The 13,599-nt window shown below is 41.4% G+C and overlaps 4 protein-coding genes across 4 annotated transcripts; 2 read left to right on the forward strand and 2 right to left on the reverse strand.

Moving 5' to 3' along the window:
• Positions 1 to 704: 704 nt before the first annotated feature.
• On the forward strand, positions 705 to 3,533 carry LOC126800611 (membrane-anchored ubiquitin-fold protein 4). Its single transcript, XM_050528005.1, has 4 exons — positions 705 to 871; positions 1,042 to 1,295; positions 2,569 to 2,739; positions 3,206 to 3,533. The coding sequence occupies exons 2-4, from the start codon at positions 1,166 to 1,168 to the stop codon at positions 3,259 to 3,261; spliced, it is 357 nt and encodes a 118-aa protein (XP_050383962.1). The 5' UTR covers positions 705 to 871; positions 1,042 to 1,165; the 3' UTR covers positions 3,262 to 3,533.
• Positions 3,534 to 4,133: 600 nt separating this feature from the next.
• On the reverse strand, positions 4,134 to 6,579 carry LOC126800580 (GRAS family protein RAM1-like). Its single transcript, XM_050527963.1, has 2 exons — positions 5,584 to 6,579; positions 4,134 to 5,467 (listed from the first exon to the last, which is right to left on the reverse strand). Exons 1-2 carry the CDS (start codon positions 6,577 to 6,579, stop codon positions 4,346 to 4,348), a joined length of 2,118 nt encoding a protein of 705 aa, XP_050383920.1. The 3' UTR covers positions 4,134 to 4,345.
• Positions 6,580 to 9,259: 2,680 nt separating this feature from the next.
• On the forward strand, positions 9,260 to 10,242 carry LOC126800605 (uncharacterized). Its single transcript, XM_050527996.1, has 2 exons — positions 9,260 to 9,558; positions 9,640 to 10,242. Exons 1-2 carry the CDS (start codon positions 9,381 to 9,383, stop codon positions 9,984 to 9,986), a joined length of 525 nt encoding a protein of 174 aa, XP_050383953.1. The 5' UTR covers positions 9,260 to 9,380; the 3' UTR covers positions 9,987 to 10,242.
• An 828-nt stretch (positions 10,243 to 11,070) lies between these two features.
• Positions 11,071 to 13,440, reverse strand: LOC126797488 (exocyst complex component EXO70B1-like). The gene has a single exon (XM_050524109.1). The coding sequence runs from the start codon at positions 13,438 to 13,440 to the stop codon at positions 11,071 to 11,073; it is 2,370 nt and encodes a 789-aa protein (XP_050380066.1).
• Between the last annotated feature and the right edge of the window lie 159 nt (positions 13,441 to 13,599).

The raw sequence follows: 13,599 nt of genomic DNA on the forward strand, positions 1-13,599 counted from the left end.
TTAGTTTGGTGCGCCCCCTAATAAACTTGAGTGTAGCTGAAATCATATAGACTTGCACCCCACCTTTGAAGCAGACAACGTTTAATATCCAACGGTGATGGTAGGCTCGAGTCTCTTCAGCTACAATCGTACTGCATATGAAACTATGCACCAACGTTGTTTTGTGCGAGACAAATGTATGGTTTTATTCATTTAGTGCATATGAAGATATGAATAGCTGAAGAATTTGGAGAATGAAGTAAAGATAAATAGTTCCGACTTGAACAGTTGATGAAACTTTGCAAGTTACAATTACAAACAGGATGAACAAGTGAGAATTTGCCCTAGAAGGCTAGAAGAATGAGCATATTGGCCTGAAGACACTCTCAGACTCCAAAATCCAATTGAGCTGGCCCATAAGATCCATGTGTACGTACGCCTACGGTGCGAGTACGGTAGCTAAGTGAAGAAATGCTCTAGTTAACTCACCAACGCGTTAGGAATCTCCCCCTCTCAAGTTTGGTCATATTTAACGACATAGAAACAGAGATCCACTAGGTTCCTGCCACATAAAATCCGACCCTCATTCTCTTATTAGCCCAGTTCTATACTGTACTGAGCCTCGCCCACACTGAATCAAATCTTCTTGTCCTCACATGATTAAAATTCAGTCTTTATAACTATTACTGACAGATACCAAAATGAAATCTCACTCTTCTTCTTCTTCTTCTTCTTTCATCCCCCAATAAAGAAAGAACCCATCTCCATCCCCTCTATCTCTACTCAAATACTTTATATTACCAAAACAGGCAAGATCGAGCCTAGGGTTTTGGCCAGGAGAAGGAAAACCCCTCAAAGCTCTAGTCTTTACTCAATCCATGCCTTCTTTCAGGTGCGTATATCACTAATTGCATTTGATTTCTTCTTGATTTTAGTTTCTTTTTGTTTTTCATGATAAATTTTTGATCTTGCTTAAGTTTCCGAGCTAAATTAGTGAACTTGATGATGCTCCTGATTAGAGATAATTAATTGTGATTCGTTCTCTCTAATTTTTCTGCTCAGGAATCAAACAGAGTATTGATAATTGGGGAGTATAGCTTGCTCTTGAGGATTTGTGGAAATTTGAGTTTGTTGAGTGAGTGAGTGAGTGAGTAATTGAATTGGTGGGAAGGGTTTGAAGTTCCAAATGCCGGAGGAGGACCTGGTTGAGCTCAAGTTCCGACTATATGATGGATCCGATATTGGTCCTTTCCGCTACTCGCCGGCCTCTACAGTAGCAATGCTTAAGGAGAGAATTGTCACCGAGTGGCCTAAAGGTCAGACACTTCCCCACATTGTGTTTTCATGATATGAATATTTACTTGTGTGCGTGGATGTTGCTGTCATGAGTTCAGTTTGGTGGACAATAGAATGTTTAGAGCGCTTCCTGATTCCAATAAGCCAACTAGTTGAGGTTGAAGTTTATGTTTTCTTTTGTTTTAGCCAAGTGTACTTTGTTTCTGGCGGTTTACGCGAGTGGAATGTTTCTGTGTTGATGTACCTAAATATAAGTACTGACGTTCTATCGTAAAATACCATGTTCTTAGACGAGCATCACCACCGATTGTTCCACATTGCTAGCAGATTCATTGTTCCTTGTTTTTGGAATGCGGCAAGTAAAATGCTTTTCTATTGTTGAGAAATTCAATGACCACAAATATACTAGAGAACAAGTTAATTCTCAGTACTAGAAACTGTAGATGAAAAGGATTATTGTTAGTGGAAAATGAGGTATAATTACTTAAAACCAAAGAGATTTCTGTTTCTTTTTGCTATACAATTGTATTTAATAGCTTACTGCTAGCCGAAGGTGTCATCTTGGTATGCTATCTGGTTAGATAGAGAGCTCTGCGACTATTATTGTCAGATAAGAAACATAATTGAGCTATAGAACCCAATTACTACCTCATGGACCAGGATCATTGTAGCCCTGGAAAATCATTTATATAAAAGTAGTTGACTCTCTGTTTCCTGATCATGTCATAGGTATTTTAGTTGCGTCCGTTTAGTATGCTTGAGATGTATCTAACTAGATGACATTCCCCGGAATGCTTTGCCTTAGTATTTAGTGTGTGCTCAAACTGTTAGTTAGTGTTGGTTTGGGATCCCCTTTTTGCTACATTCTGGTACTTACCAATAAGGCAGTGAGAGGTTATAGCTGTTTGAGCTTGAATGCTTTATGACTAAAATTTGATGTCAACTGTTGTTTTCAAAGGTGTAGGTTGTCTGTGGCATGGGAACTAAAGTGTGGTTTTTAACATGTCACAGCAGTGTAGACAAATTTTTCTGATGCTTTAATCTGCACATGTTTTGAATTGAGTTTTCCATCTAAAAAAATTAAAGGAGAAAATAAAGGAATTGAGTTTACTTCTTCCCTATCTGCTGCTCTCTCTTTCTCTCTACATTTATAATGTTTCAATTTAAGGATAGCTATTGGTCATGTAGACCAAGTGGAACCAGGGAGTTATTGGTTAAACTTGTTTTCTGCTTCTCGACTTCATTAGCATTTTGCGTCTGTCCTTGTAAATTTTATCATTCTTATTCTATTAGATAAAAAAAATTCACCAAAAGGAGCAAACGACATAAAATTGATAAATGCTGGGAAGATCTTGGAAAACAGCAAGACTGTTGGTCAGTGTAGAGCACCATTTGGAGAGCTTCCAAGAGGCATTATCACCATGCATGTTGTTGTTCAGCCTTCTGTAGCCAAAGCAAAAACAGGTATTTTTCATCCTCAATTAATTGTTTGATGTAATGGCTCTTGCACTTTCTTTGTTTTCATTCAACTCTAGTCAGTTTGATTTTTAAATATAATGACTAGCAGAAATTCACTTTCTTCCTTTTAATAGCTGCTCTATTATCTGCGAGAGTCACTGCCTATTTATTCCTCACATTCAAATTCATTAACTTAAGTGGAACCTTGTTGTTTCCTTATCACCACAAAAGCTCTGAGCATTAAGCCATAGTTACCTCCTAGTGAGTATTTAATCTCTGTTCATTAAAGGCTTCCTTGTTGTAGGGGAATATCCTCTTGTGAAAGAAAAATTAAAAAGCTGCTATTTCTACCAACATTATTTCTATGTTAAAACTGTTTTTGCTTAATAGCAAATAAATGAGAAATTATGAGATACTCCATATTGTTGGCATCTACGCCGTGCGGTGAATATCAATTTGCTGGCTTGAACAGAAAAGAAGATTGACGAGGTCCCGAGGAAAAACATATGTTCATGTTCAATATTGTAAGAAATTCAGTCAATCCTTGTGACAATGGTGAAGACTGCTAAGTTTGGCTGAGGTCTTCTGCTGGAACATGGAAATGAATAGCTGGAGAGAAAATAATCTGTACAACAGTCCAAAACCCCCATTTGGAGGGTGTTCTTCGTTTTACAGTGCATTTTAGTGAAGTCTTTGCGTTATATAAAATTGGTGCTTCATGTATTTTGGTAGCTTTGTATGTATCAGAAAAAAAATATATAATTTATACAAAGCTTATGGTGTTGAGGTATTGAACTGGTCGATGTTGTCTCTGTTTCTACCAAAGTTTCTGGTAATATAATTATCTACGTCCGCTTCAGTGGCATTGTTTTGAATCAAGTTAATGTATACTGTCATCAGTATCAAACTATCAATGTTGTTTCGTCCTTATCCTTTTCCGATGTTTAATTTTTTAGTGTAATGGTGATCGAGTTAAAGAAACTGTTGAGTTTCGGACTAAAGCATTCGACCATGTGATGAAAATGTTCTAGGCCAGTGTTGCATCCATTCTCGGCCTTTTACCTTTGAATTACATATCGTTTTGATGCAGGACAAAAAATTATCAGTGACATTTTTAATAATGTACATTGCTTTCTAACCATTCTGTGTTTCATGTCATACCCTATAATATCTCTGTAGCAGGAATTAGATGTTTCAGCACTCATTTTTAAAACAAAGAGGAACTAAAATCATAATGAAATTCCCTTCTGCCTTACCACCAATTGTTTATTTTCAGATCCTACGAGAGTCCAGTGGTAACGACAGAATGCTAGACGAAAATCAGATGGATACTCGAGCCTGTATTCAGAAACAAAATTTGCATTACTTTAACTTATTCGACTGACCCTCTAAAAAAAAAAACTTATTCAACTGAAATATTATACAAAAAAATGATTAATGTTGACCTAAACCCCTAGGGTCTCTATCGACCAAAGCAAACAGAATCAACGATTCTCTTTTCTCTCGTCATTTCTTTGGATTTTAGTACGGATCATTTTAGACAAAAATAATAGAATTAAAACAAAAGAAATTGGAACGTACAATAATGGTGACGAATAGGTGGTATCTAACTCTAGCATCTCCATGCAGATGCCGCCATAATAGAGCGGTCTTGCCACCCCAGTAGCAAGCAACCTTTGTCCTCCGTCATCCTATAGCCGTCGCAAGAGTACAATCCCAGCAATATCTTCGACTGAGTGACCGCGTTCGCACTCAGTGGTACGCTTTTGAAACCCTTCCCTTCCATTATTTTCCTCCATTTCTCAAGTCTCTCATGCCGCTCCGTCCTCTCCGCTCCTTCGCAGGCCACAATGTTCCTTATCTCCGGCGCAAATATGTACTGCTCCACCTTGGCCCTTTGAGCCGAGTCCGGCGGGAACGTCGCGTCCAACGAGTCGAAAATGGCAGAGTAATAGTGCAGAGCTTCGAGGAACCTGCCCAAAAAGTAGGGTCCGTTGTGGCTGGCCTCTTGTTCCACTAGAGTTACAATGTTGGGTGCTTGGTCACGGATCATGGCTAGTAAGTTGCCGAGACAGTTCCCCGGAACGCGGTGGAGACGGTTGACGGTGTTCACTGCTAGGGCTTCACCTATTCTTCGGTTGAACATGTGTGGTTTGAGGTCTTCTAGTTGTTCTCCAACTGCATGAAACTCAAAGGGGACGTGAAGAGAGATGGCTAATTCGGTCAAACACCGGCCCGTCTCTTTCACAGCCTCTATGCACGGACCAACTCCGGTAATTCGGAGAAATGGAGCACCACCCGATCGGGCAGCTAGGGCTTGCATGAAAGCTGGCCATTGATAACCTTGAAGGATATCGAGGTCAATAACATGTACACGTTCTTCGGTTTCAAACGCCTCGAAAATGGCTTGGTTAGCAGTGAAATGAGCGAATTTGATGTAGGGGCAGGCTTGGTAGACGATTTGGTAAATCTTGAGTATTTCTAATGAATTAGGAGGAAAAGGAGAGAAGGGCTTGGGTGCCAAAGCACTTGGATTGGTGGTTAGAGTTGCTGCAAGGCGTGCGCTTAGGGCTTCTGTGAAGCAGGCGGCAACACGTTGCATGGAGTCGCCGAGAGCCGACACAACTTGATTGAGGTGTTGGATATACCTTCTTGCTAACATGTAATCTTCTTTTGCAACAGCTTCAGCACAAGCAAGAAGGAGATGGACCAGTTGGAGACCACTGTCTTGTTCCTTCACGTATATATGGATATATCAATTAGCCAATATGATGTCACTAAGCACTGGTTTCTGGAATTCATTATAAGATGAAGATTTACAAAGAAATGTTATATAAGATGAAGATTTACCGGCTCAGGGGCAACAGGAGGAAGAGAAGGCGCCATCATATTATAATTGTGGTTGTTGTGGTGTGGCTTCTGTTGGTGTATCTGCATGTGTTGCTTCTCTTGCTGGCGTTCGTGCATCAACTGTTGCGATAACGGTGCACCACAATTGGATCCCATCTGATGATATGGTCCACCACCTCTCGACTCTTGGGTCGTCTGAGAGTTACATGCCGTAACCAACGATGTATCGCTCACCGATCGTGAAAACCGGGAAGGGTTTTGTAGGGTTGTTGACATGGTGCAGTCCATTTGATTGTGGTAAGATTGCGAGGATGAATTGTTTGCTCCTCCTCCTGACATCTTTGATGTGTTAGTGGTTGTTGGGTTTAGGTTAGGCGGGTTACCATACGCTGCAACGAAGCCGTCTCTTTGATAGTCATCCAAGAAGTCTTCGATGGAGGCTGGTGGTAATGACTGCAAGTTCTCTGGCTCTTGCTGTATGTAATTGACCGGAGAGTTGAAAACCCTACGCAGTGGACTCAGTCCCTTTCCTTTGCTGTTGTCTCTGCTGAAAGCTCCGACCGGAGATGAACCGAAGCGAGGAGGAGAGCTGCTCGAAAAACTAGACTGACCCTGCATCGCCTGACCATTATAACCGAAAGCACGTGGAGAGTTGGGAAGATTATTGTTCGTGTTTGCCACCGGGGACAGCACCATGAAATCCGTATCAAATTGTTCGGAAAACAATGAGTCCCATATAGAATGGTCCGGTGATTCAACTTCGACGTCTCCGTCTAGCTCGAACTTGAGAGCTGGAAAGTTGAGGCTGGGTGGGGTTAAGCTAGTAGTACTCTGCTCCATCATGTCGGAGGAAGATAGAGCAGTTGTGGTAGTACTCGTAGCTTTCTTTGGCGCTTCGGACATTATTGTTGATTCGTTGGGAGAAGTTGGTTTGAAATCGCTGCACGAGTTCTCACTCTTGATCGAACCCATGCTCCCACAATGAGAGTTCATCATCATTTTGAAAACAGTACACTGCAAATTAAAAGGTGATAATTTTTCAGCTTTGCTCTCATGCTATAGAATATCGAAGCTATTGCTATTCTGGTGGCAAGTTGGTATGAAAAGAGAAGAAACACTACTTAGAAGTTCTCTTCTTATGAAGGGGTAGCTTGTCACATAGTCATATTTATTTTTTTGGTGAGAGGATTGTCGAAACAAAGGAAAAGAGATCTTAGGGATAGGCCCAAATAGAATTAAGTTGCTAGTGTTTGTAGGTATGTGATGGATCATTTGCCTATATTTCATCTCCTCCACACTAAGCTTGAGCTGTTTACTAGGGGATTAATTTTGTCATCTTTTGTCACCTGTTTTAAGTTTTAACTGTATGTTACTGAGCTTAGGGCTTAGGAAGGCGAAAGAGACAAACTGGAAAGAGTCGGCCCCACCTTTTTTGGGCCGGCCCAGCTAAGAACAAGGTAGTTTTGTGCAATAGCCTTCAATAGTAACGTGGAATTGGTCATTGATAATCAAGCGATCGATAATCCTAAATTGGAGAAAGATCTGTGGAAAGTGAAAGACGATGAAAAGGACTAGAGGGAAAGAGACTTGAAGAAAAGGGTAATGAAACAACTCTCTCTCGTTAGACTTTTGAGCTAAATTAGTATAAAATTTGGGTAGCTAGAGTCTTGAGGAACGTACAAGAAAGATATTAGTAGAGGCATGCTATCATGATCCAACCTTTAAGTAGCTTTAATAAAAAGTTTAGTGCTAATTATGACTAAACTGTGAACTCATACTGTTTAAGGGGCATACATTCAAATACTCACTCTCCTTTGTATTTGCTTGTAGTTGGTTAGCTTAGTCAGACTAGTACCCCGAAAGTGGTCTCAAGCCTGCTAAGAGATAATCAGGGAAACTTGAAATATCAATTATAAGTGCGAGGAAAATAGAGTCATAGGTGCCAAAGTATAGTTTTACTTTGCCGATTGCCGAAGTACGTTTAGTGTTTGTAGCAAAGAAATTAGAACAGATATTTCTCACACTTGCTAAAAAAATCGTAAAAAGAAGGGATCATTTGCTTCATTTTTGACGATGGAAGTTAAATTAGGAGAAGTGATGGGCAAAATGTGATAAAAAAGAAGTAGACAAAGGAGAATAAGGAGAAGTGGGTAGTGGAGTGAAGAAAGAAGCCAAGAAAGGGACATAGGCACAATCGTCGGTTATGGCGTCGGTGGCGCCGCCCTGAGCTTTGGATTTGCCAAAGGAATGAAGCGCTTGTCCATAACTTCCCCGTCTCTTGCTCGTAGGCGGCATCTGATCTCTAAATTTATAGCCTTTTCTATTCATCCATCTTAATCAATCAATCACTTTGATTAATCATATCAACAACACCACACGCACGATTTGCATGTCCTTTCTCGAATCCAAATATCCTATCAGTCCTGCAGTCTTGCTCTTTAGTTCTTTACAAGTCCGACCTAGGTAGCTTAGCAATTTGGGTTTATACATGCTGCTTCATCAGTTCGTATATGATCAGAAATCCTCCCTCGTCTCGATCTCGTAAAGCTAGCATGCATACCAACTAATTAAGCATTTAGATCGATAAAAAAGGATGCGACTTACAAAACCGAATTACGGATCGGAAAAACTTTAAATATTTCGCAATCAAGGATTCAACGTGAAAATAATATTGTTTTGCAGTGAATTCTCATTACTTGCCGGATCTGGTTTGCATTGTAGGTATGGAACTGTAATATACTAACAAATAGACATACAAATAAGATGATCGATCATGACCTGTAGTGAGTAAGTGAGGTCTACTCGCTTGGCCTGTATTCTGACCAAACATATGGCCAGGTGCCCAGGTCAAACTCCATGGCACTCCCAATCAATCAAAATAAAAAATGTCAACTATATTGCCTAATCTCCAGCTAAATATCCTCGATATATATGCTGGCTAGCGTTTATATATGCTTCCAGCTTCGATTCGTTCTTGTTTTGTCATGCTACCAGTTTCTAGTGCAGTCAGTCACGCTATATTCTGCTGCTGACTCTTCTGCTTATTTCTTTTTGCTGTACTCCTTTAAATGGGCCATATATTGGGCAGAATTTGGATTGAAGGCCAGGACCATGAAGTTGTGATTCATATTGGCTTGAAAACTTGGCACTTTTCAGGAGATGCATGAGCAGATGAGCTGAGGAACTTTATATTAAGCCCATAGAAGTACAAGGACCTGGCTTGAGATTACCTAAAGCCCTTTGCATTAATGGATTAGGATTACCAGCTACAATATATGGCTTCAACTGAACAGACAAGAATAACCAACAAATGTACAGAGATTTATGTTAGTTTTTCTATGCAGTTAGAGCCTTAGAGCTTTCTCTTGTTTATAAGATGATGGGCTACAGCTATTGGCTCTTTAAATTGGATCTTTGTCCTTTCAAATATTTTTTTTTTTGGATCTTTGAATCAAGCAAGCTAGTGAGCAACTCTCCCCTAAATCAGCACATTTAAGCAGCAGGACCTTTTTTTTTTCCTGGCATAAAATCTGTACACTTTTCTCACTCTTTCTCTCTTTCCTACACATCAATTCTACATGTAGCCAAATAACATTCACATGTCTATGTTTGTAGTGAAAAGGATAATATTTCCCCAACTTTATGCTTACAGTCGTATCTCCATCATCTATACTTCCTCATTATCCACACAAAAAGAAAGAGTACTCTTCTCATCTTCAACAATGTGATAATGCTCTCACAGCTGAAAACCATACCAGAAGCCTAGCCAGGCAGTCTCATCTCCATTCATTGTTGCCATGAATCCAGTAATTCTCTTTGTTATTTCCTCCATATTTTTCCAGTCAATTTTTCTGGGAGGTGAATCAGCAAGACCTAAGGCAGTGAAAGGTAACTCTCAGATTATTGTAATGGGCCTTGTTTACTGTGATATCTGCTCCAACAACACCTTCTCCACTCATAGCTACTTCATACCAGGTACTCAATGTAGACTACCATTCTCTACTAAGTTTGTTGTAATTATCAAGCATGTAATAATTTATGTTTACTTGTTACCAGGTGCTGAGGTTAGAATAGATTGCATGTTCAAAGCAGTGTCACCAAGAATTGCAGAACACATATCATTCTCAGCAAATAGAACCACAAATAGGTATGGGGTGTACAAGTTGGAAATCCCATCTGTGGAGGGAATCAAATGTGCTGAAGATTCTGCAGTAGTTTCTTCCTGCCAGGCAAGCTTAATGTGGAGTGGATCTCCAGCTTGTAATGTTCCTGGTTTCAAATCCACATCAGATGAAATAGCAGTCAAGTCAAAGCAAGCTAATCTCTGCATCTACAGCCTCAATGCTTTGAATTTCAGACCATCTAGGAGAGACATTGGCTTATGTGGCAAGAACAAAGTTTAACAAGATCTCAATTTCTTTGTACTTCCAAGGGAACCAGTACGTGGTAAATCCCATGTTTTTCCCTTGATTTTTAGGCCACCAATGCGGAAGATAATATATCTTTATCTTCACCTCTCGGCATTACTTAATTGTATGGTTGTTTGGGCTATGCTGCCATAAATATTCATGCATGCTCTGATTGGTTTTATAATGTATTGTTTGTAGCTCCAAGTCACAATGTTATGGAATTGTATATACAATGCGTGTGTTGTTTCTACTTTTGCATTAAAAACAAATGGGGTAGGTACTGTACAACCAAAAATCCCAGGCTAGTAGTTTGCACTTCGATAATAACCATGGGGGAGCAAAGTGCAGAGTGAAGAAAAAATATGGAAAATCTTCACACTATTTTCACTGCTTTCTCACAAATCACTGTCAAAAGAAGTACATGAAAGTTTCTTTTTCTTTTCTCTTAAGGGGGTCTCAGTCACCTGGAAGTATTGAGCAAGCAAGCCATAGCAAAAGATTGATACAGAAGAAATTAGCTATATGCCTATATGTGGTCACTACTTTACCTGATTTCAGTAATGATAAGTGATAACAACTAGCAAGATCATCTTCAAGTACAACTAATCTGTAATATAATAGTTTGAGCAAGCAACGCTAGCGATGAAAGCAAAAATCAGTTGAACCAAACTAGAAACCAGAAGGGGGTTAGTTATAAGTTATAACTAGGATTAAGCCTGCAACTGTCCATAATACAGTAACACATACAAAATGAATATCATGAATTAATTGGATCAGTACTAACTGGAGCATGTTTCACAGATTAAACTGAAGCAAGAACAAACAAAAGTAGATGAACGAAGAATTTTTAAAAGCTAGACCAACCAATAAAATGAAAGCTACGGGCGCTCTATCCTCAATCCATGCCACTCGCCAGAATCACATGATCGATCTTCATTACACATGAATTGCCACACCTTGCTAGCTAGCTCCTCTGTTTTCCTTCAGTATCATCATCCTTGAGCGTCCAAGAATAATCCACCCTCGAGTCTTTGAGCGTTGAAATGAACAGACAAAGTTATGTACTGAAGATATATTCTCAAGGTCTTTTCCTATTAAATATGGAGGAATTGGGGTTGCCATCGAATAGCTCATCAATGTACGTCTCTATATCTTCAGGCTGAAACTTAATGTACTTCTCTGTTTGCCTTCCCGGGTCCAACACCTGCGCAAATCTCCCCAAGAAGGACCGATAAGCCGGAATGACCACCGCCGATATTGAAACCCTAAGCTCCGACTGGAGCTGCTCGTCACTGACGACCCACGTGCTCTGCATCCTGTGAATCTCATCAAACATGGCGTTGAAGCTCTTGAACCTCTCCTTAAGCACAGGCTTCTGCACTTTGCCGTGGTTGCTCAGCCCCTCGTGACTTAAAAAACTCAACAGCCGACTCCACGTCTCTCTCTGGTAGTTCTTGTGGTACTGCCTCAGCTCCGACGACCTCTTCCGGCACCACGTGTCGCCCATGCATGCGTTGATCTCGGGAGAGCCCCTGATCTTCTGCAAGATGTAGCGACCATTGTTCATCATGAAAATCGAGCTCAATGCCACGTCCTTGTACAGCTTCGACTTGGCCTCCAGGTTCGAGTCCAACAGAGCCATCACCCGCGCGAGCTGCACCGAGAACGGCGACTCGTCGTTGCTTATCACCAACGACGTCTCGGCCGCGTCGTAGTCGTCGCGACTCCCAGGCCTGCTCGTCGAGTCAGTCCTCTCGATCTTGGCGTGCTCCTTGAACACCAGCTCCAGCGTATCTTTATACTCACAAGCATATCGCAGGTAGTTCATCGTGTACCGGGTCAACGGGTGGACCGCGCCGCCGGGAACTGGGTTCCGACCGGTTTCAGCTTTAATAGAATTCTCCAAATCACAGAATATACAAATGGCTGCCTCTCCCAGCCGGGCCAGAACCGTCGTGGTCTCCGTCTTGACATCCTTGACGCACGCCTCCGGAAAAAGCTCCTCCATTTTAGGGATCACTTCCTTCACGGCCTCGTACATGTCGAGCGTCTTGAATAGTTTTTCCGCCGCTCTTTTCGCCATTCCGATTCCTTCGGCAAAATTTAAGAGCTGTATCATCACTCCTCTGCTTAAATTGCTGAAAAGGTACGACGAAACCAATGGGTGCTCGGAGAACACCGACTCGGCCAGCTTTCGCTCGCCGGAAAAGTAGAATGCGGTGCATTGCTTTAATGCCTTGACCCACGACCCGATCTCTCTCTCCAGAGCCTCCCATTGCATCCTCTGTATGTCGTCGATGCTGTGCTTTTGTAAGCCAATCTTGTGGAGGTTGTCGTCGAATGCATGCCTTCTCGAAATGATGTACACCTCGCAGCACTCGTATTCATAGCCAGTTGAGATCATTTTCTTGGCTATTTTGTTCAGATTGGACACTGCCTCCGGAGAATAGCCAGGGAATTCAACCACGCCACTCAAATTTTCCGTCGACTCGGATTCCGGCGATGGGTCTTGATCGCTCTTTCCTTTATTACCAGCGGCGTTATCTTTGTTACTGTTTTGATTGTGATCAGCTCCTCCTAGAGTGCAATGATCAGGCTCGGTTTTATATTCTTCTAGAAGGACTCTGAATTCCTCTTCCAGATAAGCCATGGCTCGGTGCTGAATGCCGCTAAGGTGGTTGATCAAACCACCGTGCCTTTCTTCGAATTTGAGTCCCATCGAACAAAGAGATAAGAGAGACTCCCTCATCTTGGCCATCTGATCCACAGCGTCTAAAAACGAATCGTCATCATCCGGCACCTTTCCCCACCTGGATCTGCCTTCGCAACAGATATCATCTATCCAAGTCAGGAACTTGTTAATAAGCAAAAGGAGCTCTTCTGGAACCGGATCCTTCTCTTTTTCAACAATGCCGTCGTCAACTTTTTCAGCCTCTTTCTCATCCTTTACATTTTTGTCACCTAATTCTTTCTCATCCTCCTCCTTATTCTCATCTTTCACATCCCTTTTCTCTTCCTCCTCCTCCTTTGCATCTGTTTCACCCTTCTCCTCTTCCTTCTCAACCTTGTCATCTTTTACGTCTTCACTTTCTGTATCTTTGGCCTCATTACTTGCATTATCCATATTGGCCTCTTGTTGGCTTCCATCCGTTGCATCTTTCTCCGTTGGTCTAGGCAGTGAAGAGATGCATCGCTCAATGTCTTCATAAAGCTTCTCGAGGGTGGGGTGGGGATCCGGTATCTCAACCGGCTCAAGTGGACAACTGTCATCACCATCGGCAGTGTCCTTATCTTTCTCAACCAGATCAGCATTAACATTGTCGGAGTCTTCCTTTTGATCATTGCTATTCTTTGCAGGTGACTCCGGTGCTGCTGCCTTCGGTGTCTCTAAAGACTTTGGAGTACTCCCTGATGTTTTCGGGGTATTGGTAGCCTCATCCTTCTCCATTGTTTAGGAAATCAAAGAAGATGATCACAATGGGGAAGAAGAAAGCGTATGAGAAAAACACATGCAATAAGAACGGATAGCTATCCGTTACCTCTTCGTTCGTTTTTCTTTTTTTCTTTACTGTTCCAACAAAACTCTATTTGCGCTTCCTCATCTCTG

Source organism: Argentina anserina, chromosome 6 (genome assembly GCF_933775445.1).
Source record: "Argentina anserina chromosome 6, drPotAnse1.1, whole genome shotgun sequence".
Lineage (NCBI taxonomy): Eukaryota > Viridiplantae > Streptophyta > Magnoliopsida > Rosales > Rosaceae > Argentina > Argentina anserina.